At 48.3% G+C, this 25,138-nt stretch overlaps 1 protein-coding gene across 5 annotated transcripts in view; it reads right to left on the bottom strand.

Annotated features, from left to right (window-relative positions):
- Positions 1-25,138, bottom strand: part of serac1 (serine active site containing 1) — a 523,253-nt gene that overhangs the window by 148,470 nt on the left and 349,645 nt on the right. For all 5 annotated transcript variants that reach the window (XM_068044720.1, XM_068044721.1, XM_068044722.1 and 2 more), the window contains one exon: positions 17,123-17,220. In XM_068044720.1, coding sequence (XP_067900821.1) covers positions 17,123-17,220 — 98 coding nt within the window. The remainder of the gene's footprint in view (positions 1-17,122; positions 17,221-25,138) is intronic.

The raw sequence follows: 25,138 nt of genomic DNA, 5'->3' as shown, positions 1-25,138 counted from the left end.
TATCCCTCTCTCTTTCTCTCTCGTCCCCTCCCTCTCTGTCTCTCTCGCCCCCCACTCTCTCTCTCTCGCCACCTCACTCTCTCTCTCTCGCCCCCTCCCTCTCTCTCTCTCGCCCCTTCCCTCTCTCTCTCTCGCCCCTTCCCTCGCTCTCTCTCTCTCGCCCCTTCCCTCTCTCTCTCTCGCCCCCTCCCTCTCTCTCTCTCTCGCCCCCTCCCTCTCTCTCTCTCGCCCCCTCCCTCTCGCTCTCTCTCATCCTCTCCCTCTCTCTCTCTCTCGCCCCCTCCCTCTCTCTCTCCCTCGTCCCCTCCCTCTCTGTCTCTCTCGCCCCCCACTCTCTCTCTCTCGCCACCTCACTCTCTCTCTCTCGCCACCTCACTCTCTCTCTCTCGCCCCCTCCCTCTCTCTCTCTCGCCCCTTCCCTCTCTCTCTCTCTCGCCCCTTCCCTCGCTCTCTCTCTCTCGCCCCTTCCCTCGCTCTCTCTCTCTCGCCCCTTCCCTCGCTCTCTCTCTCTCGCCCCCTCCCTCTCTCTCTCTCGCCCCCTCCCTCTCTCTCTCTCGCCCCCTCCCTCTCTCTCTCGCCCCCTCCCTCTCTCTCTCGCCCCCTCCCTCTCTCTCTCTCTCGCCCCCTCCCTCTCTCTCTCTCTCGCCCCCTCCCTCTCGCTCTCTCTCATCCTCTCCCTCTCTCTCTCTCTCATCCTCTCCCTCTCTTTCTCGCCCCCTCCCTATCCCTCTCTCTCTCGCCCCCTCCCTATCCCTCTCTCTTTCTCTCTCGACCCCTCCCTCTCTGTCTCTCTCACCCCCCACTCTCTCTCTCTCTCTCTCTCGCCACCTCACTCTCTCTCTCTCGCCCCCTCCCTCTCTCGCCCCTTCCCTCTCTCTCTCTCGCCCCTTCCCTCGCTCTCTCTCTCTCGCCCCTTCCCTCGCTCTCTCTCTCTCGCTCCCTCCCTTTCTCTCTCTCGCCCCCTCCCTCTCTCTCTCTCGCCCCCTCCCTCTCTCTCTCTCTCGCCCCCTCCCTCTCTCTCTCTCTCGCCCCCTCCCTCTCTCTCTCTCTCGCCCCCTCCCTCTCGCTCTCTCTCATCCTCTCCCTCTCTCTCATCCTCTCCCTCTCTCTCTCTCATCCTCTCCCTCTCTCTCTCGCCCCCTCCCTGTCCCTCTCTCTCTCGCCCCCTCCCTATCCCTCTCTCTCTCGCCCCCTCCCTCTCTCTCTCGCGCTCTCTCTCTCTCTCGCCCCCTCCCTCTCTCTCTCGCCCCCTCCCTCTCTCTCTCGCTCCCCCAGTCTCTCTCTCGACCCTTCCCTCGCTCTCTCTCTCTCGCCCCCTCCCTCTCTCTCTCTCGCCCCCTCCCTCTCTCTCTCTCGCCCCCTCCCTCTCTCTCTCTCTCATCCTCTCCCTCTCTCTCTCTCTCTCTCATCCTCTCCCTCTCTCTCTCTCTCTCTCATCCTCTCCCTCTCTCTCTCTCTCTCTCATCCTCTCCTTCTCTCTCTCTCTCATCCTCTCCCTCTTGCAAATGTTGTCCCCTTGTTCAAGAAGGGGAGTAGAGACAGCCCTGGTAATTATAGACCTGTGAGCCTTACTTCGGTTGTGGGTAAAATGTTGGAAAAGGTTATAAGAGACAGGATTTATAATCATCTTGAAAAGAATAAGTACATTAGAGATAGTCAGCACGGTTTTGTGACGGGTAGGTCGTGCCTCACAAACCTTATTGAGTTTTTCGAGAAGGTGACCAAACAGGTGGATGAGGGTAAAGCAGTGGATGTGGTGTATATGGATTTCAGTAAGGCGTTTGATAAGGTTCCCCACGGTAGGCTATTGCAGAAAATACGGAAGTATGGGGTTGAAGGTGATTTAGAGCTTTGGATCAGAAATTGGCTGGCTGAAAGAAGACAGAGGGTGGTGGTTGATGGCAAATGTTCATCCTGGAGTTTAGTTACTAGTGGTGTACCGCAAGGATCTGTTTTGGGGCCACTACTGTTTGTCATTTTTATAAATGACCTGGAAGAGGGTGTAGAAGGGTGGGTTAGTAAATTTGCAGATGACACTAAGGTCGGTGGAGTTGTGGATAGTGCCGAAGGATGTTGTAGGGTACAGAGATACATAGATAGGCTGCAGAGCTGGGCTGAGAGATGGCAAATGGAGTTTAATGCGGAAAAGTGTGAGGTGATTCACTTTGGAAGGAGTAACAGGAATGCAGAGTACTGGGCTAATGGGAAGATTCTTGGTAGTGTAGATGAACAGAGAGATCTTGGTGTCCAGGTGCATAAATCCCTGAAGGTTGCTAACCAGGTTAATAGGGCTGTTAAGAAGGCATATGGTGTGTTAGCTTTTATTAGTAGGGGGGTCGAGTTTCGGAGCCACGAGGTCATGCTGCAGCTGTACAAAACTCTGGTGAGACCGCACCTGGAGTATTGCGTGCAGTTCTGGTCACCGCATTATAGGAAGGATGTGGAAGCTATTGGAAAGGGTGCAGAGGAGATTTACTAGGATGTTGCCTGGTATGGAGGGAAGGTCTTACGAGGAAAGGCTGAGGGACTTGAGGTTGTTTTCGTTGGAGAGAAGGAGGAGGAGAGGTGACTTAATAGAGACATATAAGATAATCAGAGGGTTAGATAGGGTGGATAGTGAGCGTCTTTTTCCTCGGATGGTGATGGCAAACACGAGGGGACATAGCTTCAAGTTGAGGGGTGATAGATATAGGACAGATGTGAGAGGTAGTTTCTTTACTCAGAGAGTAGTAAGGGCGTGGAACGCCCTGCCTGCAGCAGTAGTAGATTCGCCAACTTTAAGGGCATTTAAGTGGACATTGGATAGACATATGGATGAAAATGGAATAGTGTAGGTCAGATGGTTTCACAGGTCGGCGCAACATCGAGGGCCGAAGGGCCTGTACTGCGCTGTAATGTTCTAAATCTAAACTAAACTCTCTCTCTCGCCCCCTCCCTATCCCTCTCTCTCCCCCTCCCTCTCTCTCTCGCCCTCTCTCTCTCTCTCGCCCCCCTCTCTCTCTCGCCCCCTCCCTCTCTCTCTCTCTCGCCCTATCCTTAACCCTCTCTCTCTTGCCCCCTCCCTCTCTCTCTCTCTCGCCCCCTCCCTATCCCTCTCTCTCTCGCCCCCTCCCTGTCTCTCTCGCCCTCTCTCTCTCGTCCCTGTCTCTCTCTCCCCCTCTCTCCCCCTCCCTCTCTCTCTCACGCCCCTCTCTCTCTCTCGCCCTGTCCCTAACCCTCTCTCTCTCGCCCCCTCCCTCTCTCTCTTGCTCGCTCACCCCCCTCTCTAGCTCTCGCTCGCCCCCTCTCTCTCGCCCCCTCCCTCTCTCTCTCTCTCGCCCCCTCCCTCTCCCTCTCGCTCGCTCTCCGTCTCTCTCGCTCGCGCCCTCCCTCTCTCTCTCTCGCACGCCCCCTCCTTCTCTCTCTCTCGCTCGCCCCCTTCCTCTCTCTCTCTCGCTCGCCCCCTTCCTCTCTCTCTCTCGCTCGCGACCTCCCTCTCTCTCTCGCGCCCTCCCTCTCTCTCCCTCGCCCCCTCCCTCCCTCTCTCTTTCTCGCTCTCTCCCTCTCGCGCTCCCTCTCTCTCAGTCTCGCCCCCTCCCTCTCTCTTTCTCTGTCTCGCCCACTCCCTCGCACTCTCTCTCACATCCCCTCCCTCGCACTCTCTTTCGTCCCCTCCCTCGCTCTCTCTCTCTCGCCCCCACCCTCTCTCTCTCTCTCTCGCCCCCTCCCTCGCTCTCTCTCTCTCGCCCCCTCCCTCGCTCTCTCTTGCCCCCATTTCTCTCTCACCCCATCCCTATCTCTCTCGCCCGCCCCCTCCCCCTCTCTCTCGCCCCCTCCCTCTCTCTCTCGCTCGCCCCCTCACTCCCTCCCTCTCTCTCTATCTCTCGCCCCCTCTCTCTCTCTATCTCTCACCCCCTCTCTCTCTCTATCTCTCGCCCCCCTCTCTCTCTCTATCGCTCGCCCCCTTCCTCTCTCTCTCTCGCTCGCCCCATCCCTCTCTCTCTCTCGCTCGCGCCCTCCCTCTCTCTTTATCGCTCGCGCCCTCCCCGTCTCTCTCGCCCCCTCCCTCCCTCTCTCTCTCTCGCTCTCTCCCTCTCCCTCCCTCTCTCTCTGTCTCGCCCCCTCCCTCTTTCTCTCTCTCGCCCCCTCCCCCTCTCTCTCTCGCTGTCTCTCTCTCGCCCCCTCCCTCACTGTGTCTCTCTCGCCCCCTCCCTCGCTCTCTGTCTCTCGCCCAACCCCTCGCTCTCTCTCTCGTCCACTCCCTCGCACTCTCTCTTCCGCCCACTCCCTCGCTCTCTCTCTGTCGCCCCCTCCCTCTCTCTCGCTCTCTCTCGCTCGCCCCCTCCCTCCCTCTCTCTCTCTCGCCCCCTCCCTCTCTCTCTCTCACCCCCTCCCTCTCGCCCCCTCCCTCTCTCGCCCCCTCCCTCTCTCTCTCTCTCTCTCTCTCTCGCCCCCTCCCTCTCTCTCTCTCTCGCCCCCTCCCCCTCTCTCTCTCTCTCTCTCTCTCGCCCCCTCCCTCTCTCTCTCTCTCTCGCCCCCTCCCTCTCTCTCTCTCGCCCCCTCCCTCTCTCTCACCCCCTCCCTCTCTCTCACCCCCTCCCTCTCTCTCTCTCGCCCCCTCCCTCTCTCTCACCCCCTCCCTCTCTCTCTCTCACCCCTTCCCTCTCTCTCTCTCACCCCCTCCCTCTCTCTCTCGCCCCCTCCCTCTCTCTCACCCCCTCCCTCTCTCTCTCTCACCCCTTCCCTCTCTCTCTCTCACCCCTTCCCTCTCTCTCTCTCACCCCTTCCCTCTCTCTCTCTCACCCCCTCCCTCTCTCTCTCACCCCCTCCCTCTCTCTCTATCTCTCTCTCGCCCCCTCCCTCTCTCTCTATCTCTCTCGCCCCCTCCCTCTCTCTCTATCTCTCTCGCCCCCTCCCTCTCTTTCTCTCTCTCGCCCCCTCCCCCTCTCTCTCTCTCTCGCCCCCTCCCTCTCTCTCTCTCTCTCGCCCCCTCGCTCTCTCTCTCGCCCCCCCTCTCTCTCTCTCTCGCCCCCTCCCTCGTTCTCTCCCTCGCCCACTCCCTCTCGCCCCCTGCCTCCCCCTCTCTGTGACAGCTGCAGAGGGTGGGAATTCTCCCTGGAGTTACTTTCTGATTGGTACAGTTTAAAAAAAAAATTGATGCCATCAGGTGCCAGGTGCTGGGAGTGGGAACAGCAGCTTCTGACTCAGGACAAGTTTGTTGTTTTCGGCAGGCTTTTTAAAGAAAAAAAAAAATCGGAACCCGCCGGAAAACCACCATCTTGATGGGAGCAAAAGCTTGGAAGGCATCAGCTGGAATACCATCGGGGCTGCAAGCTTTCTTGTTTTTCATCCATTTGATTGCCTATTGCAGCTTTTCCATCGATGGTGGTTCACCCATGGATTCTACCATAGGTTACTGTTGGATAGCCTGAAGAGTATCAGATGCCACTGTAGTTTCACGTTTGATGAGTTATTGACAATGTTCTTTCCAGTGTTGACAGATGGCATTGTCATCCTTTAGAAGAGAGACACCATCCTGTGAGCGAAGGGGATTTTTTTCCATTTGACCTTGGTCTGTGGCCCGAAAACCCTGGTGGCTTCAAAAAAACTTTGCATGTCATGATGGTCAGCACATTGTTGGATCTCCTGGGCTTTCTCTTCTCACCACTTGTCCTTTATCTTCCGGATTTGTCTTTGGGTGTCAGCCTTGAGCTGTTGCAATGCTGCATTCTTGACTTGTGACCTTGGGTTGTTCTGCCAGGCAACGACGGCTGCTCGTTTTTGTTCCAGGTCACATATTTTAGCATTGTTTTCATCGCACCAGCCCTGGTGACGCAATGCTTGAACCTAATGGTCTGGACACAGGGGTCTAGTATAGCTGATTTTATTTGTTCCCACAGTTCTGAAATTGAGTTGGATGTGTGAAGACTTTCTAGATTGGTTGCGAGCTGCACCTGGAATTCCTATTTTTGGTTGAGCTGCTTTCGGGCTGCGACATCGATCTTCATCCTCTTGGACACCTGGGTCTTGCGATGTCTTGGTGCAAAGTGGATGTTCATCACCGATCGAATAAGTCAATGATTTGTCCAGCAGGTGTCAGTCCCCCACCTGGATCAAGTGATACAGACATCACTTTGACTCCAACAATGACATAATCCAGGAGGAGCCAGTGCTTTGATCGAGGATGCTTCCATGTGGTTTGTATTTGACCTTCTGGCAGAAGAGGGTGTTTGTTATAACGAGGCAATGCTGAGTACACTTTGTCAGGTGGAGGACACCAATTGCATTGGCTTTTCCCACTCTGTCTTTCCCCAATGGTTCCTCTCCAGGCATTGGAGTCACAGTCAACCCTGGCATTAAAATCCCCAAAGGGATGATCTTCTCTTCTTTTTGGGAAAGCAGTGAGGACTTCATCAAGGTCAGAACAGAACTTCTCTTTGATATCTTCATCGGAGTCATGGGTCGGGGCATAAACACTGATAATGGTGGCATAATGATTACAGCTGAGCTGTAGGTGAAGTTTCATGAACCTTTCATTTATACATTTGGGGAGTTCTGGTAGTGCATCCAAGATCCTATTCTGGGTGGCAAAACCAACACCGTGGACAGGAGGGTCACTGTCAGCCTTTCCTTTCCAGTAGAAGGTGCATCCTGCTTGTTCCTTCAGCTGCCCCTCACCAGGAAGGTGGGTCTCACTGAGGGCAGCAATGTCAATTCGGAGTCTTGAAAGCTCACATGATACAATTGCAGTTCTTCTTTCCGGACGGTCAGTCTTGACATTATCTATGAACATTCCAAGTTGGAAAATATAATGTTTTCTTTCTTTGACCACAGACATGGTGATCCTGCAGGGTTTAAGCTAGGAGTCAGGAGGGCTAAAAGGGGTTTTGAGAAGTCATTGGCAAACAGGATTAAGGGAAATCCCAAGGCTTTTTATACGTATATAAAGAGCAAGAGGGTAACCAGGGAAAGGGTTGGCCCACTCAAGGACAGAGAAGGGAATCTATGTGTGGAGCCAGAGGAAATGGGCGAGGTACTAAATGAGTACTTTGCATCAGTATTCACCAAGGAGAAGGACTTGGTGGATGATGAGCCTAGGGAAGGGAGTGTAGATCAGTCATCTCATTATCAAAAAGGAGGAGGTGTTGGGTGTCTTGCAAAGCATTAAGGTAGATAAGTCCCCAGGGCCTGATGGGATCTACCCCAGAATACTGAGGGAGGCATAGAACATAGAACAGTACAGCACAGTAAAGGCCCTTCCGCCCACGATGTTGTGCCGAACCTTTAACCTACTCTTGGATGAAACTACATACATACCCTTCATTCTACTATCATCCATGTACCTATCCAAGAGTCGCTTAAATGTCCCTAATGTATCTGCTTCTTCTACCACCGCCGGCAGTGCATTCCATGCACCCACCACTCTCTGTGTAAAGAACCTACCTCTGACATCTCCCCGAAACATTCCTCCAATCACCTTAAAATTATGCCCCCTGGTGATAGCCCTTTCCATCCTGGGAAAAAGTCTCTGGCTATCCACTCTATCTATGCCTCTCATCATCTTGTACACCTCTATCAAGTCACCTCTCATCCTTCTTCGCTCCAATGAGAAAAGCCCTAGCTCCCTCAACCTTTCTTCGTAAGACATGCCCTCCAGTCCAGGCAGCATCCTGGTAAATCTCCTCTGCACCCTCTCTAAAGCTTCCACATCCTTCCTATAATGAGGCGACCAGAACTGAACACAATATTCCAAGTGTGGTCTAACCAGGGCTTTATAGAGCTGCAGCATAACCTCGCGGCTCTTAAACTCAATCCCCCTGTTAATGAAAGCCAACATCCCATACGCTTTCTTAACAACCCTATCAACTTGGGTGGCAACTTTGAGCGATCGATGGACATGGACCCCAAGATCTCTCTGTTCCTCCACACTACCAAGAATCCTGTCTTTAAGCCTGTATTCTGCATTCAAATTCGACCTTCCAAAATGAATCACTTCACACTTTTCCAGGTTGAACTCCATCTGCCACCTCTCAGCCCAGCTCTGCATCCTGTCAATGTCCCGTTGCAACCTACAACAGCCTTCCACACTATCCACAACTCCAGCAACCTTCGTGTCATCGGCAAACTTGCTAACCCAGCCTTCCACTTCCTCATCCAAGTCATTTATAAAAATCACAAAGAGCAGAGGTCCCAGAACAGATCCCTGCGGAACACCACTGGTCACCGAGCTCCAGGCTGAATACTTTCCATCTACTACCACCCTCTGTCTTCTATGGGCCAGCCAATTCTGTATCCAGACAGCCAGCTTTCCCTGTATCCCATGCCTCCTTACTTTCTGAATGAGCCTACCATGGGGAACCTTATCAAACGCCTTGCTAAAATCCATATACACCACATCCACTGCTCTTCCTTCATCAATGTGTTTTGTCACATCTTCAAAGATTTCAATAAGACTTGTGAGGCATGACCTGCCCCTCACAAAGCCATGCTGACTATCTCTAATCAAACTATGCTTTTCCAAATAATCATAAATCCTGTCTCTCAGAATCCTCTCCAATAATTTGCCCACTACCGACATAAGACTGACTGATCTATAATTCCCAGGGTTATCCCTATTCCCTTTCTTGAACAAGGGAATAACATTGCCACCCTCCAATCATCTGATACTACTCCAGTGGACAGTGAGGACGCAAAGATCATCGCCAAAGGCGCGGCAATCTCTTCCCTCGCTTCCCGTAATATCCTTGGGTATATCCCATCTGGCCCTGGGGACTTATCTGTCCTCATGTCTTTCAAAATTTCCATCACATCCTCCCTCTTAACATCAACCTGTTTGAGCATATCAGCCTGTTTCACGCTGTCCTCACAAACGACCAGGTTCCACTCACTAGTGAATACTGAAGCAAAGTATTCATTTAGGACCTCCCCTACCTCCTCCGACTTAATCCTACCCGCCAAGACTTTTTCATGTCCCCTTCTAGCTCTCCTAAGTCCATTCTTCAGTTCCTTCCTGGCTACCTTGTAACCCTCTAGAGCCCTGTCTGATCCTTGCTTCCTCAACCTTAAGTAAGCTTCCTTCTTCCTCTTGACTAGCTGTTCCACATCTCTTGTCATCCAAGGTTCCTTCACCCTACCATCCCTTCCTTGCCTCATCGGGACAAACCTATCCAGCAGTCGCAGCAAGTGCTCCCTAAACAACCTCCACATTTCTGTCGTGCACTTCCCTGAGAACATCTGTTCCCAATTTATGCTGTCCAGTTCCTGCCTAATAGCATTGTAATTTCCCCTCCCCCAATTAAATATTTTCCCATCCCGTCTGCTCCTGTCCCTCTCCATGACTATAGCAAAGGTCAGGGAGTTGTGATCACTATCACCGAAATGCTCTCCCACCAAGAGATCTGCCACCTGGCCTGGTTCAAGATCTGACACCTGGCCTGAGGCAAGGGAAGAAATTGCTGGGGCCTTGACAAAAATCTTTGCATCCTCATTGGCTACAGGTGAGGTCCCAGAGGACCTGAGAATAGCCAATGTTGTTCCTTTGTTTCAGAAGGGTAGCAAGGATAATCCAGGAAGTTACAGGCTGGTGAGCCTTACGTCAGTGATAGGGAAATTATTAGAGAGGATTCTTCGGAACAGGATTTACTCCCATTTGGAAACAAATGGACTTATTAGCGAGAGGCAGCATGGTTTTGTGAAGGGGAGGTCCTGTCTCTCTAATTTGATTGAGTTTTTTGAGGAAGTGACAAAGATGATTGATGAAGGAAGGGCAGTGGATGTTATCTATATGGACTTGAGTAAAGCCTTTGACAAGGTCCCTCATGGCAGACTGATACAAAAGGTGAAGTAACATGGGATCGGAGGGGAGCTGGCAAGATGGATACAGAACTGGCTCTGTCATAGAAGACAGAGGGTAGCAGTGGAAGGGTGCTTTTCTGAATGGAGGGATGTGAATAGTGGTGTTCTGCAGGGATCAGTGCTGGGACCTTTGCTGTTTGTCGTATATATAAATGATTTGGAGGAAAATGTAGCTGGTCTGATTAGTAAGTTTGCGGACGACACAAAGGTTGGTGGAATTGCGGACAGTGATGAGGATTCTCAGAGGATACAGCAGGATATAGATCGGTTGGAGACATGGGCAGAGAAATGGCAGATGGAGTTTAATTCGGACAAATGTGAGGTAATGCATTTTGGAAGGTCTAATGCAGGTAGGACGTATACAGTAAATGGCAGAACCCTTAGGAGTATTGACAGGCAGAGAGATCTGGGCGTACAGGTCCACAGGACACTGAAAGTGGCAACGCAGGTGGATAAGGTAGTCAAGAAGGCATATGGCATGCTTGCCCTCATTGATCGGGGCATTGAGTATAAAAATTGGCAAGTCATGCTGCAGCTGTACAGAACTTTAGTTAGGCCACACTTAGAATATTGCGTGCAATTCTGGTCGCCACGCTTCCAGAAGGACGTGGAGGCTTTGGAGAGGGTACAGAAGAGGTTTACCAGGATATTGCCTGGTCTGGAGGGCATTAGCTATGAGGAGAGGTTGGATAAACTCGGATTGTTTTCACTGGAACAACGGAGGTGGAGGGGCGACATGATAGAGGTTTACAAAGTTATAAGCGGCATGGACAGAGTGGATAGTCAGAAGCTTTTTCCCGGGGTGGAAGAGTCAGTTACTAGGGGACATAGGTTTAAGGTGAGAGGGGCAAAGTTTAGAGGGGATGTGCGAGGCAAGTTCTTTACACAGAGGGTGGTGAGTGCCTGGAACTTGTTGCCGGGAGAGGCGGTGGAAGCAGGTACCACAGAGACGTTTAAGAGGCATCTTGACAAATACATGAATAGGGTGGGAATAGAGGGATACGGACCCCGGAAGTGCAGAAGGTTTTAGTTTAAGCAGGCATCAAGATCGGCACAGGCTTAGAGGGCCGAATGGCCTGTCCCTGTGCTGTACTGTTCTTTGTTCTTTGTGTGGTTCCCTAGCCAGGCGAAAGTGGGACAGCCTGTTTTTCGGCCACCTTTTCTACCCCCTCCCCTTTTGGGGTGAGCAGTGCTGAAGAGGACTTGCTCAGTCACAAATGCTTCTGCCCAAAGACACCTCTGTCCCAACACAGGTGTCCATTGACCTTCATGCATCTGTCACCTGTGTGCAGATTCTTGACAGCCCTGTCCCTGTTGCCAATTCTTCATTGCCACAGGACTTGGCAAATGGACCCTGGTAAAAGCCTGCACGTGACTTTGTTTAACATGGGGACCCTGGGGCACCATCATTGTCCACAAGATCTTGATGGGTTGGTGGTCAGATTTCGGTGACGCGTCAAACACGATGACTGGGACCACTTTGCCACTGCAGCCTTCTTCCACTTTTGCAGCCAGTGAGATGCACAGTTTTCCTTTGCCTGTTCTGCCGTTGAGGACTTTTTGGACCACATTTTGTCTGTCAACTCCCCCTGGCCTTGCCGCCATGGGTGGCTCTACCAGGAGCAAGGAGTTCCCGACTGCAGTGCTCAAGGGATTGTTGCTGCGTACAAGCCTCTCCACCGTGTCAATGTGGTGATCCATGGAGGGCTTCAACTCTGCAATATACTGCAACCGAAAGGAATTCCACTCCCTCAACGGCCAGTTGGTGTGCAACCATGGTGCATTATGCAGGTCAATGCCCAGTACCCTGGCAGCAGTCAGTGAGCCTCCTTCTTGAACCACTGCAGTCCCCTGTGGTGTTAAGGAGAGAGTTCCAGGATTTTGACCCAGCGACACAGAAGGAACGGCGATATATTTCCATGTCAGGATGGTGTGTGGCTTAGAGGGGAACTTGCAGGTGTTCTCATGCGCCTGCTGCCCTTGTTCTTCCAAGTGGTAGAGGCCACAGGATTGGTAGGTGCTGTTGAAGGAGCCTCAGCAAGTTGCTGCAGTGCATCTTGTAGATGGTATGCACTGTTGCCATTTTGTGCCAGTAGTGGAGACAGTGAATATTTCAGGTCGTGGATGGATACCAATCAAAAGGGCTGCTTTGACCTGGATGCTGTCGAGCTTCTTGAGAATGTTGAAGCTTCACTCATCCAGGCAAGTGGGTCGTATTCTATCACAGTCCTGACTTGTGCCTTCTGGACAGGCTTTGGGGTATCAGGTGGTGAATTACTTGCCACAGAATTTCCAGCCTCTGACCTGCTCTTGTTGCCACAGTACTTACCAGGATGGTTCAGTTGCATTTCTGGTCAATGGTAATCCCCTAGATGTTGATGATTTCATAAAGAATTTAATGTGATGAACCAGTTTATACCATTAAGGGGCAAGAGCTCTGCTTGCCATAAAAAACAGCCAATTGACGACTAAAGCAGCAAGAGACAACATAAAACTAAAAGAGAAAGCATACAAAAATGCAAAAAAGGCACACAGCTCAGCGAGTGGAAGAGTTACAAAGAGCAGCAAGGGATGACCAAGGATAGGCAGCAACATGTTGCACCATGGACATTTGACAAAATTATTGACTCAGCCACAGACATGGGAGCAATTAATCTGTATACAAAGTATATGACAACCTAATGTCATCAAAACGCAGTCTGATTTAAAACACATTTCTCCCTATAAATAAAGTAGCTTAACATACAAACTTCAATGGAGAGCAGCACAACTGTATTAGCAATCAAAACATCCACAAGGAATCGCCTTGAGAACTGTTGGGTTGATTCTTGTCTACCTATTGCAGGTCCAACAACGAGCACAAAGGACTTTGATATAGCTGCAGTGGCGAGGTATACTCAGAATAGAAAACATTGAAGGGAGTTGAATGCATTATTATTAGTTTGCTAGCTAACCAGCACAACTAGCTAATTGCTTTTTCCAATATGGAAAATAATTTGCTATTTTACTGGTTGAATGACAACGTTACTTCTCACAGTCCTCGTTTTTATTGCGTAATGATTTAGCTGGATGACTGTATGCTAACACAACGTTAGCACATGGTGCAGCTAGCTCTATATTTTCAACAAAAGTAATTCGCATTGACATTGCACACTGTTTTGCTCACTAGCTAGCTAATACAGGTGTGCAGAAGGATGTAAGGAAGAGCCTGCATTATTATAGAACCTTTAACGGCCCTGTGACTGAATATAGGAAGGAACATGGGTCCAGTCCCAATTGCAGACCCTACCTCTCCCCGACTGATAGCTTGAGATATGCACCATCCCAGGAATTTCAGGCACCCAAAGTCTGCTTCAAAGACAAGAGTGCCACCAACCAGGACAAGTGGCCATCTAGAGTGAGACTGCCAATTTAGTGCCAATTTGGGCCACTTGGATTCTGTCCTTCGAACCAGGAAGTCTCTCTCTCCCTGGAACTGAAGGAATCCAGGGGGGAAATACAAATGGATGTTGCTGCTGAGAACGGAGTTTGAGCCGTTAGTGAGTCACTCCTGTCTCTGAATTTTAAAGCATTGAACACAATTTGAAAATCTATACTGAACTATTTACTCTTTTCATTGGTGTACATGAACATGAGAGTCTTATGTGTGCTCATGGCTAGCTCAGACTTACCGAGGCCCTTGAAATATCTGTGTTCCCGGGTTGTAATGTAGCTCATCGTCTGGAGTCAGGTTATGTGGATCTTCAGTTGGTCTGGAACCATGCGGCTCATCAGCTGGTCCTGATTGTATGTACTATTACTACTGCTAGCCCCTACCTGTGTGTGAACAGTGCAATGTGACTCCACGTCCTGTTGCCGCTTCATGTTCTAGGATCTAGCCTGATGCCCCGATGATGCCGATCCCTTACTGTCATTGCTGGTAATTTAAAATGTCTTTTTTTCAAGCCTTTAAACTTGTGTTTTAAAATAACCTAGATGCTACGTTATTTTAAAACACAAGTTTAAAGGCTTGGAGCAAGACATTTTAAATTACAACGGACCTCAAATTTTTTTACCAAGGACACTGGTGTCTGTGTACTGACACAGTCAACCCCTGGGGATGACAAAACAGTAAGAGCTACAAAAAGGAAGTATGAAAAGAAACTTGTAAGGAATATCAAAATCAACACAAAACATTTTACAATGATATTAGGAAAAAGGTGGTCAGGATTAGGGAATTAGGTAAAGAGTAAATAGAGGATCTTTGAAAACTGATAATGGTGATATTGCAAAGAAAATAAGGAAATAGCAGACATGTTGAATAACTACTTTGTGTCAATAGAGGACATCAGAACCAAACTAATACTGAGTCAGGGACAGGGACTCACTAAAATTATCAGCAAATGAAGAAAATAATGGCATTAAGGAGTGTCAAAAGTCCAGAAATTCAGCATTTTGAAGGACTATAATCTTCAAAGTTCTTTTGATTCGGGAACTGCTCCTTTAGATTGGAAAATTGTGCATGTCAGTCTGCTATTTAAGAATGGTGAGAAAGGAAAACCAGGGAACTGTAGACTAGTTTAACACCTGTTGTGAAATTACTAGTATCTATAATTAAGGATAGGTTGCCTGAAGAGCTTGAAAACTTTCAGCTGATCAGAGAGAGCCAGCATGGATTTGTAAAGGGTAAGTCATGCCTAACAAGCATAATTGAAATTTTAGATGAGGTGACTGAAGTTATGGGCAGGGGAATGTCTATGTATGTTATTTATATGGACGTCCAGAAAGCATTTGATAAAATCTCTCGTAAGAGCTAAAGTTGAAGCTCATAGAATTGAAAGCAAATTATTGACCTGCTTAGGAAATTGGCTGAGCAGCAGGTAGGGATAATGGACAGATACTGGATGGGACGACTTTTATTCCATAAAGATCCATGTTGGGGCCTCAACTATTCACCATATTTATTAATGACTTCAATGATAGGATAAAAAGCCACATATCCAAGTACTGTGAACAGTTCTGGGCACCACACCTTAGGTAGGATATATTGACCTTGGGGGGAGTGCAGCTTAGATTTTCTGGAATGATACCTGGACTCGAAGGGTTAAATTATGAGGAGATATTACACAAACTAGGGCTGTATTCCCTGGAATTTAGAAGGTTAAGGGAGATTTGATCAAAGTCTACAAGATATGGGGACGCAAAAATCTTCTACCTGCATAAAAATAGTAAGTGGGTAGAAACAGGTAGTGAGACTATTAGGGACAAAGAGGGTAGTATATGCTTAGAGCCACAATGCAAGGCTAATGTACTTAATGAGTACTTTGGATCAGTGTTCACTAAGGAAGTGGAATCTGACAAAATATTGGTAGAAGCAGAGAGAATAGAGGCAATGGATAGTGTAAAAATTGAGAAGGGGGAGGTACTAAAAAGGCTGGCTCTGTTTAGGGTAGATAACTCACCTGGTCCAGATGGCTTGCATCCCAGGTTGCTAAAGGAAGTGGGAGTGGAGATAGCGGAAGGGCTTGCCATAATCTTCCCTAGATACAGGGGAGGTGCCAGAGGATTGGAGAGTGGCAAATTTGACACCTTTATTCAAGAAAGGGCTTCAGAAACAGACCCACTGAGTACAAAAGTAGGATGTTAAGCTGAGCCTTTATAAAGCCTTGCGTCCATTTCTGATCACCACACTTTAGGAAGGGTATGAGGGTCCTTGAGTGGGTGCAGAGGAGATTCATCAGGGATGAGGGAATTTTAGTTACAAAGCTAGGTTGGAAAAATTGGGGTTGTTCTCCTTAGAACAAAGGGGATTGATGGGAGATTTAATAGAAATGTACAAAATTCTGACAGGCTTGAATAAGTTTGACAAGGAAAAACTGTTCCCATCAACTAATGGAACAAGGACTAAGGAACACAGATTGAGGGTTTTGGCAAGGGGGAATATGAGGAAGAACCTTTTTGCACAGCAAGTTGTAAAGACCTGGAACCTGCTGCCCACATGGGTGGTGGAAGTGGAGACAAACAATGACTTCAAAAGGAAATTAGATGGCCACTTGAAGGAAATAGATTTACAGGGCTATGGGGATTGACTGAACAGCTCCCAGGAGAGCCAACATGGACTCAATAGCCTGAATGGCCTCCTTCTGTGCCATAGATGACTCTATATTAAGGGGAACAGATAGGGTGGATAGACATAAACTTTTTCCACGGGTTGGGGAGTTTAGGACGAGAAAGCATGGTCTAAAAATTAGAGCCAGACCTTTGAGGAGTGAAATAAGGAAACAATTCTTCATGCAAAGGAAGGTAGAAGTTTGCAACTCTCTTCAGCAAACAGTGATTGATGTTAGATCAATTTTTAATTTTAGATATCAGATTGAGGATTTTTGTTCACCAAAGGTTTTAAGGGGTTTGGGGCAAAGGCAGATATGTCAAGTTAGATTGCAAATCAGCCATAATCTCAGTGAATCATGGAACAGTCCTGAGGGGTTAAATGGCCTACTCCTATTCCTATCTTCCTAAGTTATAGAGTCATAGAGAGATACAGCACTGAAACAGGCCCTTCTGCCCACCGAGTCTATGCCAACCCATTTATACTAATCCTACATTAATCCCATACCACAACCACACCTTCCCTCAATTCTCCTACCACCTACCTACACTAGGGGCAATTTACAATGGCCAATTTACCTATCAACCTGCAAGTCTTTGGCTGTGGGAGGAAACTGGAGCACCCGGCGGAAACCCATGCGGTCACAGGGAGAACTTGCAAACTCCGCACAGGCAGTATCCAGAACCAAACCCGGGTCGCTGGAGCTGTGAGGTTGCGGTGCTAACCACTGCGCCACTGTGCCGCCCACAATGTGGTGGGATTAGAGAAGCCAGAGTTGTTCTCTTTAAAGTAGAGAAGATTAAGAGGAGATTTGGTAGAGGTGTTCAAAATCATAAGTAGTTTTGAGAGAGTAAGTAAGGAAAAACTGTTTCCAATGGCAGAAGAGTCAGTAACCAGAGAACACAGATTTCAGGTGATTAGCAAAAGAACCAGAGGTGATATGAAGAAAAAATTGGTACATTTTTGAATGGAAAAAAAAATACAAGACCAATAGGGAAAGAGCAGGGGAGTGGGATTAATTCAATAGTTCTACCAAAAGAGCCGGCACAGGTGCTATTGCCCAATGGCCTCCTCTGTGGTACATTACTCCAGATTCTATAATTAAGAGGGGTCTAATACAGATACAGGACTATTTTTCATAAAGTGGCAACAACAGAACAGGGACAGAGGGAGAACGGTTTCCTTTTGTAAAGTTCTTACCTCCCATACTATGTGCTACCCACACCACTGGCCTATCCCCAACACCTGCAGCTTTTAGTTTAGTCAGCAGTTCTCGACCCCTGTAAGCCAAGGATTTCCTGGATAAAAACAAAAAGTGAGACAAATACGGTTTCAATACAGCTGTAAATTCCTGCTGGTTTCAAATTTAAGGCAGCTTCTAATTTAAAAAAAAATGCACTACAAACTGAAAGGCAAAATGTATAATGTAGAAACTTCCACAAATCAACGCTCAAGTTTAAAACTTTTGTTAAATGAAATTACAAATTAAGGAATTTTATAAAGTAAATAACTAGAACTTTGGAGGGTCAGTAAAACTACAGCGACAACAACAGCAACAAACCTGCATTTATATAGTGCCTTTAATGTAATAAAACATACTGAGGTACTTCATAGAGGCATTATAAAACAAAATAAAACAAAAGACACTAAAGGGGATATTAGGCCAGACAACCAAAAGCTTAATCAAGATTTTCAGGAGTGTCTTAAAGGATAAAAGCAAGGCAGAGAGGTTTGGGGAGGGAATTCCAGAGTTTAGGTCCTAGGTAGATGAAGGCACGGCCATCAATGGTGGAGCGATTAAGTTCGAGGATGCTCAAGAGGCCGGAAGCTGAGGACTGCAGATATCTTGGAGGGTTGTAGGGCTGGAGGAGATTGACAGGGGCCAGGCCAAGAAGGGATTTGAAACAGGGATGAAAATTTTAAAATCGAGAAGTGGTCCAAAAGGAACAGAGTCGGAGACCACATAGAGAGAGAGGGAGAGAGAGAAAACACAGTGGGAGCAAAGCTTTAAAAAGTGATCCAAAAGGAACACAGTTGGAGACCACAGAGAGAGAGACAGAGAGAGAGAGAGAAAACACAGTGGGAGCAAAGCTTTAAAAAGCGGTCCAAAAGGAACAGAGTAGGAGACCACAGGGGGAGAGAGAGAGAAAACACAGTGGGAGCAGTGCTTTAAAAAACGATCCAAAAGGAACAGAGTAGGAGACCACAGGGGGAGAGAGAGAGAAAACACAGTGGGAGCAGTGCTTTAAAAAGCGGTCCAAAAGGAACAGAGTAGGAGACCACAGGGGGAGAGAGAGAGAAAACACAGTGGGAGCAGTGCTTCAAAAAGCGGTCCAAAAGGAACAGAGTAGGAGACCACAGGGGGAGAGAGAGAGAAAACACAGTGGGAGCAGTGCTTTAAAAAGCGGTCCAAAAGGAACAGAGTAGGAGACCACAGGGGGAGAGAGAGAGAAAACACAGTGGGAGCAGAGCTTTAAAAAGCGGTCCAAAAGGAACAGAGTCGGAGACCACAGAGAGAGAGAGCGAGAGAGAGAAAACACAGTGGGAGCAAAGCTTTAAAAAGAGCACCAAAAGGAACAGAGTTGGAGACCACAGAGAGAGAGGGAGAGAGAAAACAAAGTGGGAGCAGAGCTTTTAAAAGCGCGCCAAAAAGGAACAGAGTCGGAGACCACAGAGAGAGAGAGCGAGAGAGTGTGAGAGAGAGAGAACACAGTGGGAGCAGAGCTTTAAAAAGTGCACCAAAAGGAACAGAGTCGGAGACAACACAGAGAGAGAGGGAGAGAGACATTGAGAGAGACAGAGAGAGAGAGAGAGTAAACACAGTGGGAGCAGAGCTTTAAAAAGCGGTCCAAAAGGAACAGAGTCGGAGGCCAGAGAGAGAGACAGAGAAAAAACACAGAGGGAGCAGGGCTTTAAAAAGCGGACCAAAAGGAACAGAGTCGGAGAACACAGAGAGAGTGAGAGGGAGAAAGAGAAAACACAGTGGGAGCAAAGTTTTAAAAAGCACGCCAAAAGGAACAGAGTCGGAGACCACAGAGAGAGAGAGAGAGAAAACACAGAGGGAGCAGAGCTTTAAAAAGTGGACCAAAAGGAACAGAGTCAGAGACCACAAAGAGAGAGAGAGCGAGAACTAAAAAGAGACCACAGAGAGAGAGAGGTCGAGAGACATTGAGAGAGAGAGAGAGACAGTGAGAGAGAGAGAGAGAGACAGTGAGAGAGAGAGAGAGAGAGAGAGAGAGAGAGAGAGAGAGAGAGAGACATTGAGAGAGAGAGAGAGAGAGAGACATTGAGAGAGAGAGAGAGAGAGAGAGAGAGACATTGAGAGAGAGAGAGAGAGAGACATTGAGAGAGAGAGAGAAAGAGAGAAACAGTGGGAGCAGAGCTTTAAAAAGCTTGCCAAAAGGAACAGAGTCGGAGACCACAGAAAGAGAGAGAGAGAAAACAGTGGGAGCAGAGCTTTAAAAAGCGCGCCAAAAGGAACAGAGTCGGAGACCACAGAGAGAAAACACAGTGGGAGCAAAGCTTTAAAAAAAGCACCAAAAGGAACAGAGTCGGAGACCACAGAAAAGAGGGAGAGAGAGAGAGAGAGAGAAAACACAGTGGGAGAAAACACTGTGGCAGCAGAGTTTAAAAAGTGCGCCAAAAAGGAACAGAGTTGGAGACCACAGAGAGAGAGAACACAGTGGGAGCAGAGCTTGAAAAAGCGCGCCAAAAGAAACAGAGTCGGAGACCACACAGAGAGAGAGAGACAGAGAGAGACATTGAGAGAGAGAGACAGAGAGATAAAACACAGTGGGAGCAAAGCTTGAAAAAGAGCACCAAAGGGAACAGAGTCGGAGACCACAGAGAGAGAGAGAGAGAGAGAAAACATAGAGGGAGCAGAGCTTTAAAAAGTGGACCAAAAGGAACAGAGTCAGAGACCATAAAGAGAGAGAGAGCGAGAACTAAAAAGTGACCAGAGAGAGAGAGAGGGAAAGAGACATTGAGAGAGAGAGAGAAAACACAGTGGGAGCAGAGCTTAAAAAGCTCGCCAAAAGGAATAGAGTCTGAGACCACAGAGAGAGAGAGACAGAGAAAAAACACAGTGCGAGCAGAGCTTTAAAAAGCACGCCAAAAGGAACAGAGTCGGAGACCACAGGGGGAGAGAGAGAGTGAAAACACAGTGGGAGCAGAGCTTAAAAGGGCACCAAACGGAACAGAGTTCGGAGACCACACAGAGAGAGAGAGAGAAAACACAGTGGGAGCAGAGCTTTAAACAGCTCGCCAAAAGGAATAGTGAGGGACACCACAGAGAGAGTGAGAGAGAGAGAGTGAGAGAGTGAGAGAGAGAGAGAGAGAGAGAGAGAGAGAGAGAGAGAGAGAGAGAGAGAAACAGTGGGAGCAAAGCTTTAAAAAGAGCACCAAAAGGAACAGAGTCGGAGACCACAGAAAAGAGGGAGAGAGAGAGAGAGAGAGAAAACACAGTGGGAGAAAACACTGTGGCAGCAGAGTTTAAAAAGTGCGCCAAAAAGGAACAGAGTTGGAGACCACAGAGAGAGAGAACACAGTGGGAGCAGAGCTTGAAAAAGCGCGCCAAAAGAAACAGAGTCGGAGACCACACAGAGAGAGAGAGACAGAGAGAGACATTGAGAGAGAGAGACAGAGAGATAAAACACAGTGGGAGCAAAGCTTGAAAAAGAGCACCAAAGGGAACAGAGTCGGAGACCACAGAGAGAGAGAGAGAGAGAGAAAACATAGAGGGAGCAGAGCTTTAAAAAGTGGACCAAAAGGAACAGAGTCAGAGACCATAAAGAGAGAGAGAGCGAGAACTAAAAAGTGACCAGAGAGAGAGAGAGGGAAAGAGACATTGAGAGAGAGAAAACACAGTGGGAGCAGAGCTTAAAAAGCTCGCCAAAAGGAATAGAGTCTGAGACCACAGAGAGAGAGAGACAGAGAAAAAACACAGTGCGAGCAGAGCTTTAAAAAGCACGCCAAAAGGAACAGAGTCGGAGACCACAGGGGGAGAGAGAGAGTGAAAACACAGTGGGAGCAGAGCTTAAAAGGGCACCAAACGGAACAGAGTTCGGAGACCACACAGAGAGAGAGAGAGAAAACACAGTGGGAGCAGAGCTTTAAACAGCTCGCCAAAAGGAATAGTGAGGGACACCACAGAGAGAGAGAGAGAGAGAGAGAGAGAGAGAGAGAGAGAGACAGAGAGACAGAGAGACAGAGAGAAACAGTGGGAGCAAAGCTTTAAAAAGAGCACCAAAAGGAACAGAGTCGGAGACCACAGAAAGGAGGGAGAGAGAGAGCGAGAGAGAAGAACATAGAACAAAGAAAATTACAGCACAGGAACAGGCCCTTCGGCCCTCCAAGCCTACGCCGATCCAAATCCTCTATCTAAACCTGTCGCCTATTTTCTAAAGGTCTGTATCTCTTTACTTCCTGCCCATTCATGCATCTGTCTAGATACATCTTAAAAGACGCTATCGTGCCCGCGTCTACCACCTCAGCTGGCAATGCGTTCCATGCACCCACCACCCTCTGCGTAAAGAAATTTCCACGCATATCCCTCCTAAACTTTTCCCCTCTCACTTTGAACTCGTGTCCCCTTGTAATTGAATCCCCCACTCTGGGAAAAAGCTTCTTGCTATCCACTCTGTCTATACCTCTCATGATTTTGTACACCTCAATCAGGTCCCCCCTCAACCTCCGTCTTTCTAATGAAAATAATCCTAATCTACTCAACCTCTCTTCATAGCTAGCGCCCTCCATACCAGGCAACATCCCGGTGAATCTCGTCTGCACCCTCTCCAAAGCATCCACATCCTTTTGGTAATGTGGCAACCAGAACTGCACGCAGTATTCCAAATGTGGCCGAACCAAAGTCCTATACAACTGTAACATGACCTGCCAACTCTTGTACTCAATACCCCGTCCGATGAAGGAAAGCATGCCGTATGCCTTCTTGACCACTCTATTGACCTGCGTTGCCACCTTCAGGGAACAATGGACCTGAACACCCAAATCTCTCTGTACATCAATTTTCCCCAGGACTTTTCCATTTACTGTATAGTTCACTCTTGAATTGGATCTTCCAAAATGCATCACCTCGCATTTGCCCTGATTGAACTCCATCTGCCATTTCTCTGCCCAACTCTCCAGTCTATCTATATTCTGCTGTATTCTCTGACAGTCCCCTTCACTATCTGCTACTCCACCAATCTTAGTGTCGTCTGCAAACTTGCTAATCAGACCACCTATACTTTCCTCCAAATCATTTATGTATATCACAAACAACAGTGGTCCCAGCACGGATCCCTGTGGAACACCACTGGTCACATCTCTCCATTTTGAGAAACTCCCTTCCACTGCTATTCTCTGTCTCCTGTTGCCCAGTCAGTTCTTTATCCATCCAGCTAGTACACCTTGGACCCCATGTGACTTCACTTTCTCCATCAACCTACCATGGGGAACCTTATCAAACGCCTTACTGAAGTCCATGTATATGACATCTACAGCCCTTCCCTCATCAATCAACTTTGTCACTTCCTCAAAGAATTCTATTAAGTTGGTAAGACATGACCTTCCCTGCACAAAACCATGTTGCCTAACACTGATAAGCCCATTTTCTTCCAGATGGGAATAGATCCTATCCCTCAGTATCTTCTCCAGCAGCTTCCCGACCACTGACGTCAGGCTCACCGGTCTATAATTACCTGGATTATCCCTGCTACCCTTCTTAAACAAGGGGACAACATTAGCAATTCTCCAGTCCTCCGGGACCTCACCCGTGTTTAAGGATGTTGCAAAGATATCTGTTAAGGCCCCAACTAATTCCTCTCTCGCTTCCCACAGTAACCTGGGATAGATTCCATCCGGACCTGGGGACTTGTCCACCTTAATGCCTTTTAGAAGACCCAACACTTCCGCCCTCCTTATGCCGACTTGACCGAGAGTAATCAAACATCTATCCCTAACCTCAACATCCGTCATGTCCCTCTCCTCGGTGAATACCGATGCAAAGTACTCATTTAGAATCTCACCCATTATCTCTGACTCCACGCATAACTTTCCTCCTTTGTCCTTGAGTGGGCCAATCCTTTCTCTAGTTACCCTCTCTTGCTCCTTATATATGAATAAAAGGCTTTGGGATTTTCCTTAACCCTGTTTGCTAAAGATATCTCATGACCCCTTTTAGCCCTCTTAATTCCTCATTTCAGATTGTGCCTACAATCCCGATATTCTTTCAAAGCTTCGTCTTTCTTCAGCCTCCTAGACCTTATGTCTGCTTCCTTTTTCCTCTTAGCTAGTCTCACAATTTCACCTGTCATCCATGGTTCCCTAATCTTGCCATTTCTAACCCTCATTTTCACAGGAACATGTCTCTCCTGCACGCTAATCAACCTCTCTTTAAAAGCCTCCCACATATCAAATGTGGATTTACCTTCAAACAGCTGCTCCCAATCTACATTCCCCAGCTCCTGCCGAATTTTGGTATAGTTGGCCTTCCCCCAATTTAGCACTCTTCCTTTAGGACCACTCTCGTCTTTGTCCATGAGTATTCTAAAACTTACGGAATTGTGATCACTATTCCCAAAGTAGTCCCCTACTGAAGCGTCAACCACCTGACCCGGCTCATTTCCCAACACCAGGTCCAGTATGGCCCCTTCCCAAGTTGGACTATTTACATACTGCTCTAAAAAACCCTCCTGGATGCTCCTTACAAATTCTGCTCCATCTGGACCTCTAACATTAAGTGAATCCCAGTCAATGTTGGGAAAATTAAAATCTCCTATCACCACCACCCTGTTGCTCCTACAGCTTTCCATAATCTGTTTACATATTTGTACCTCTATCTCACGCTCGCTGTTGGGAGGCCTGTAGTACAGCCCCAACATTGTTACCGCACCCTTCCTATTTCTGAGTTCTGCCCATATTGCCTCACAGCTCGAGTCCTCCATAGTGCCTTCCTTCAGCACAGCTGTGATATCCTCTTTGACCAGTAATGCAACTCCTCCACCCCTTTTACCTCCCTCTCTATCCCGCCTGAAGCATCGGTATCCTGGGATATTTAGTTGCCAATCATGCCCTTCCCTCAACCAAGTCTCAGTAATAGCAATAACATCATACTCCCAGGTACTAATCCAAGCCCTACGTTCATCTGCCTTACCTACTACACTTCTTGCATTAAAACAAATACACCTCAGACCACCAGTCCCTTTGCTTTCATCATCTGCTCCCTGCCTACTCTTTCCCTTAGTCACGCTGACTTCATTATCTCGTTCCTTACAGGCTTTAGTTACTACATCCTTACTCTTTACTGACCTCATTTGGTTCCCATCCCTCTGCCACATTAGTTTAAACCCTCCTCAACAGCGTTAGCAAAAGCACCCCCAAGGACATTGGTTCCAGTCCGGCCCAGGTGTAGACCGTCCAATTTGTAATAGTCCCACCTCCCCCAGAACCGGTCCCAATGTCCCAAAAATCTGAACCCCTCCCTCCTGCGCCATCTCTCAAGCCACGCATTCATCCTGACTATTCTTTCATTTCTACTCTGACTATCACGTGGCACTGGTAGCAATCCGGAGATTACTACCTCTGAGGTCCTACTTTTAACTTGGCTCCTAACTCCCTAAATTCTGCTTGTAGGACCTCATCCCGTTTTTTACCTATATCATTGGTGCCTATGTGCACAACGACAACTGGCTGTTCACCCTCCCCCTTCAGAATGTTCAGCAGCCGATCTGAGACATCCCTGACCCGTGCACCTGGGAGGCAACATACAGAGAGAGAGAGAGAGAGAGAGAGAGAGAAAGAGGGAGAGAGAGAGAAAACACAGTGGGAGCAGAGTTTAAAAAGTGCGCCAAAAAGGAACAGAGTTGGAGACCACACAGAGAGAGAGAAACAGTGGGAGCAGAGCTTTAAAAAGCTTGCCAAAAGGAACAGAGTCAGAGACCACAGAGAGAGAAAACACAGTGGGAGCAAAGCTTTAAAAAGAGCACGAAAAGGAACAGAGTCGGAGTCCACAGAAAAGAGGGAGAGAGAGAGAGAGAGAGAAAACACAGTGGGAGCAGAGTTTAAAAAGTGCGCCAAAAAGGAACAGAGTTGGATACCACAGAGAGAGAGGGAACACAGTGACAGCAGAGCTTGAAAAAGCGCACCAAAAGAAACGGAGTCGGAGACCACACGGAGAGGGAGAGAGAGAGAGAGACATTGAGAGAGAGAGACAGCGAG

This window comes from Heterodontus francisci, chromosome 13 (assembly GCF_036365525.1).
Source record: "Heterodontus francisci isolate sHetFra1 chromosome 13, sHetFra1.hap1, whole genome shotgun sequence".
NCBI classification, from domain to species: domain Eukaryota; kingdom Metazoa; phylum Chordata; class Chondrichthyes; order Heterodontiformes; family Heterodontidae; genus Heterodontus; species Heterodontus francisci.
The sequence above is the reverse complement of the archived record's forward strand: the minus strand, read 5'-3'. Positions and strand labels throughout refer to the sequence as shown.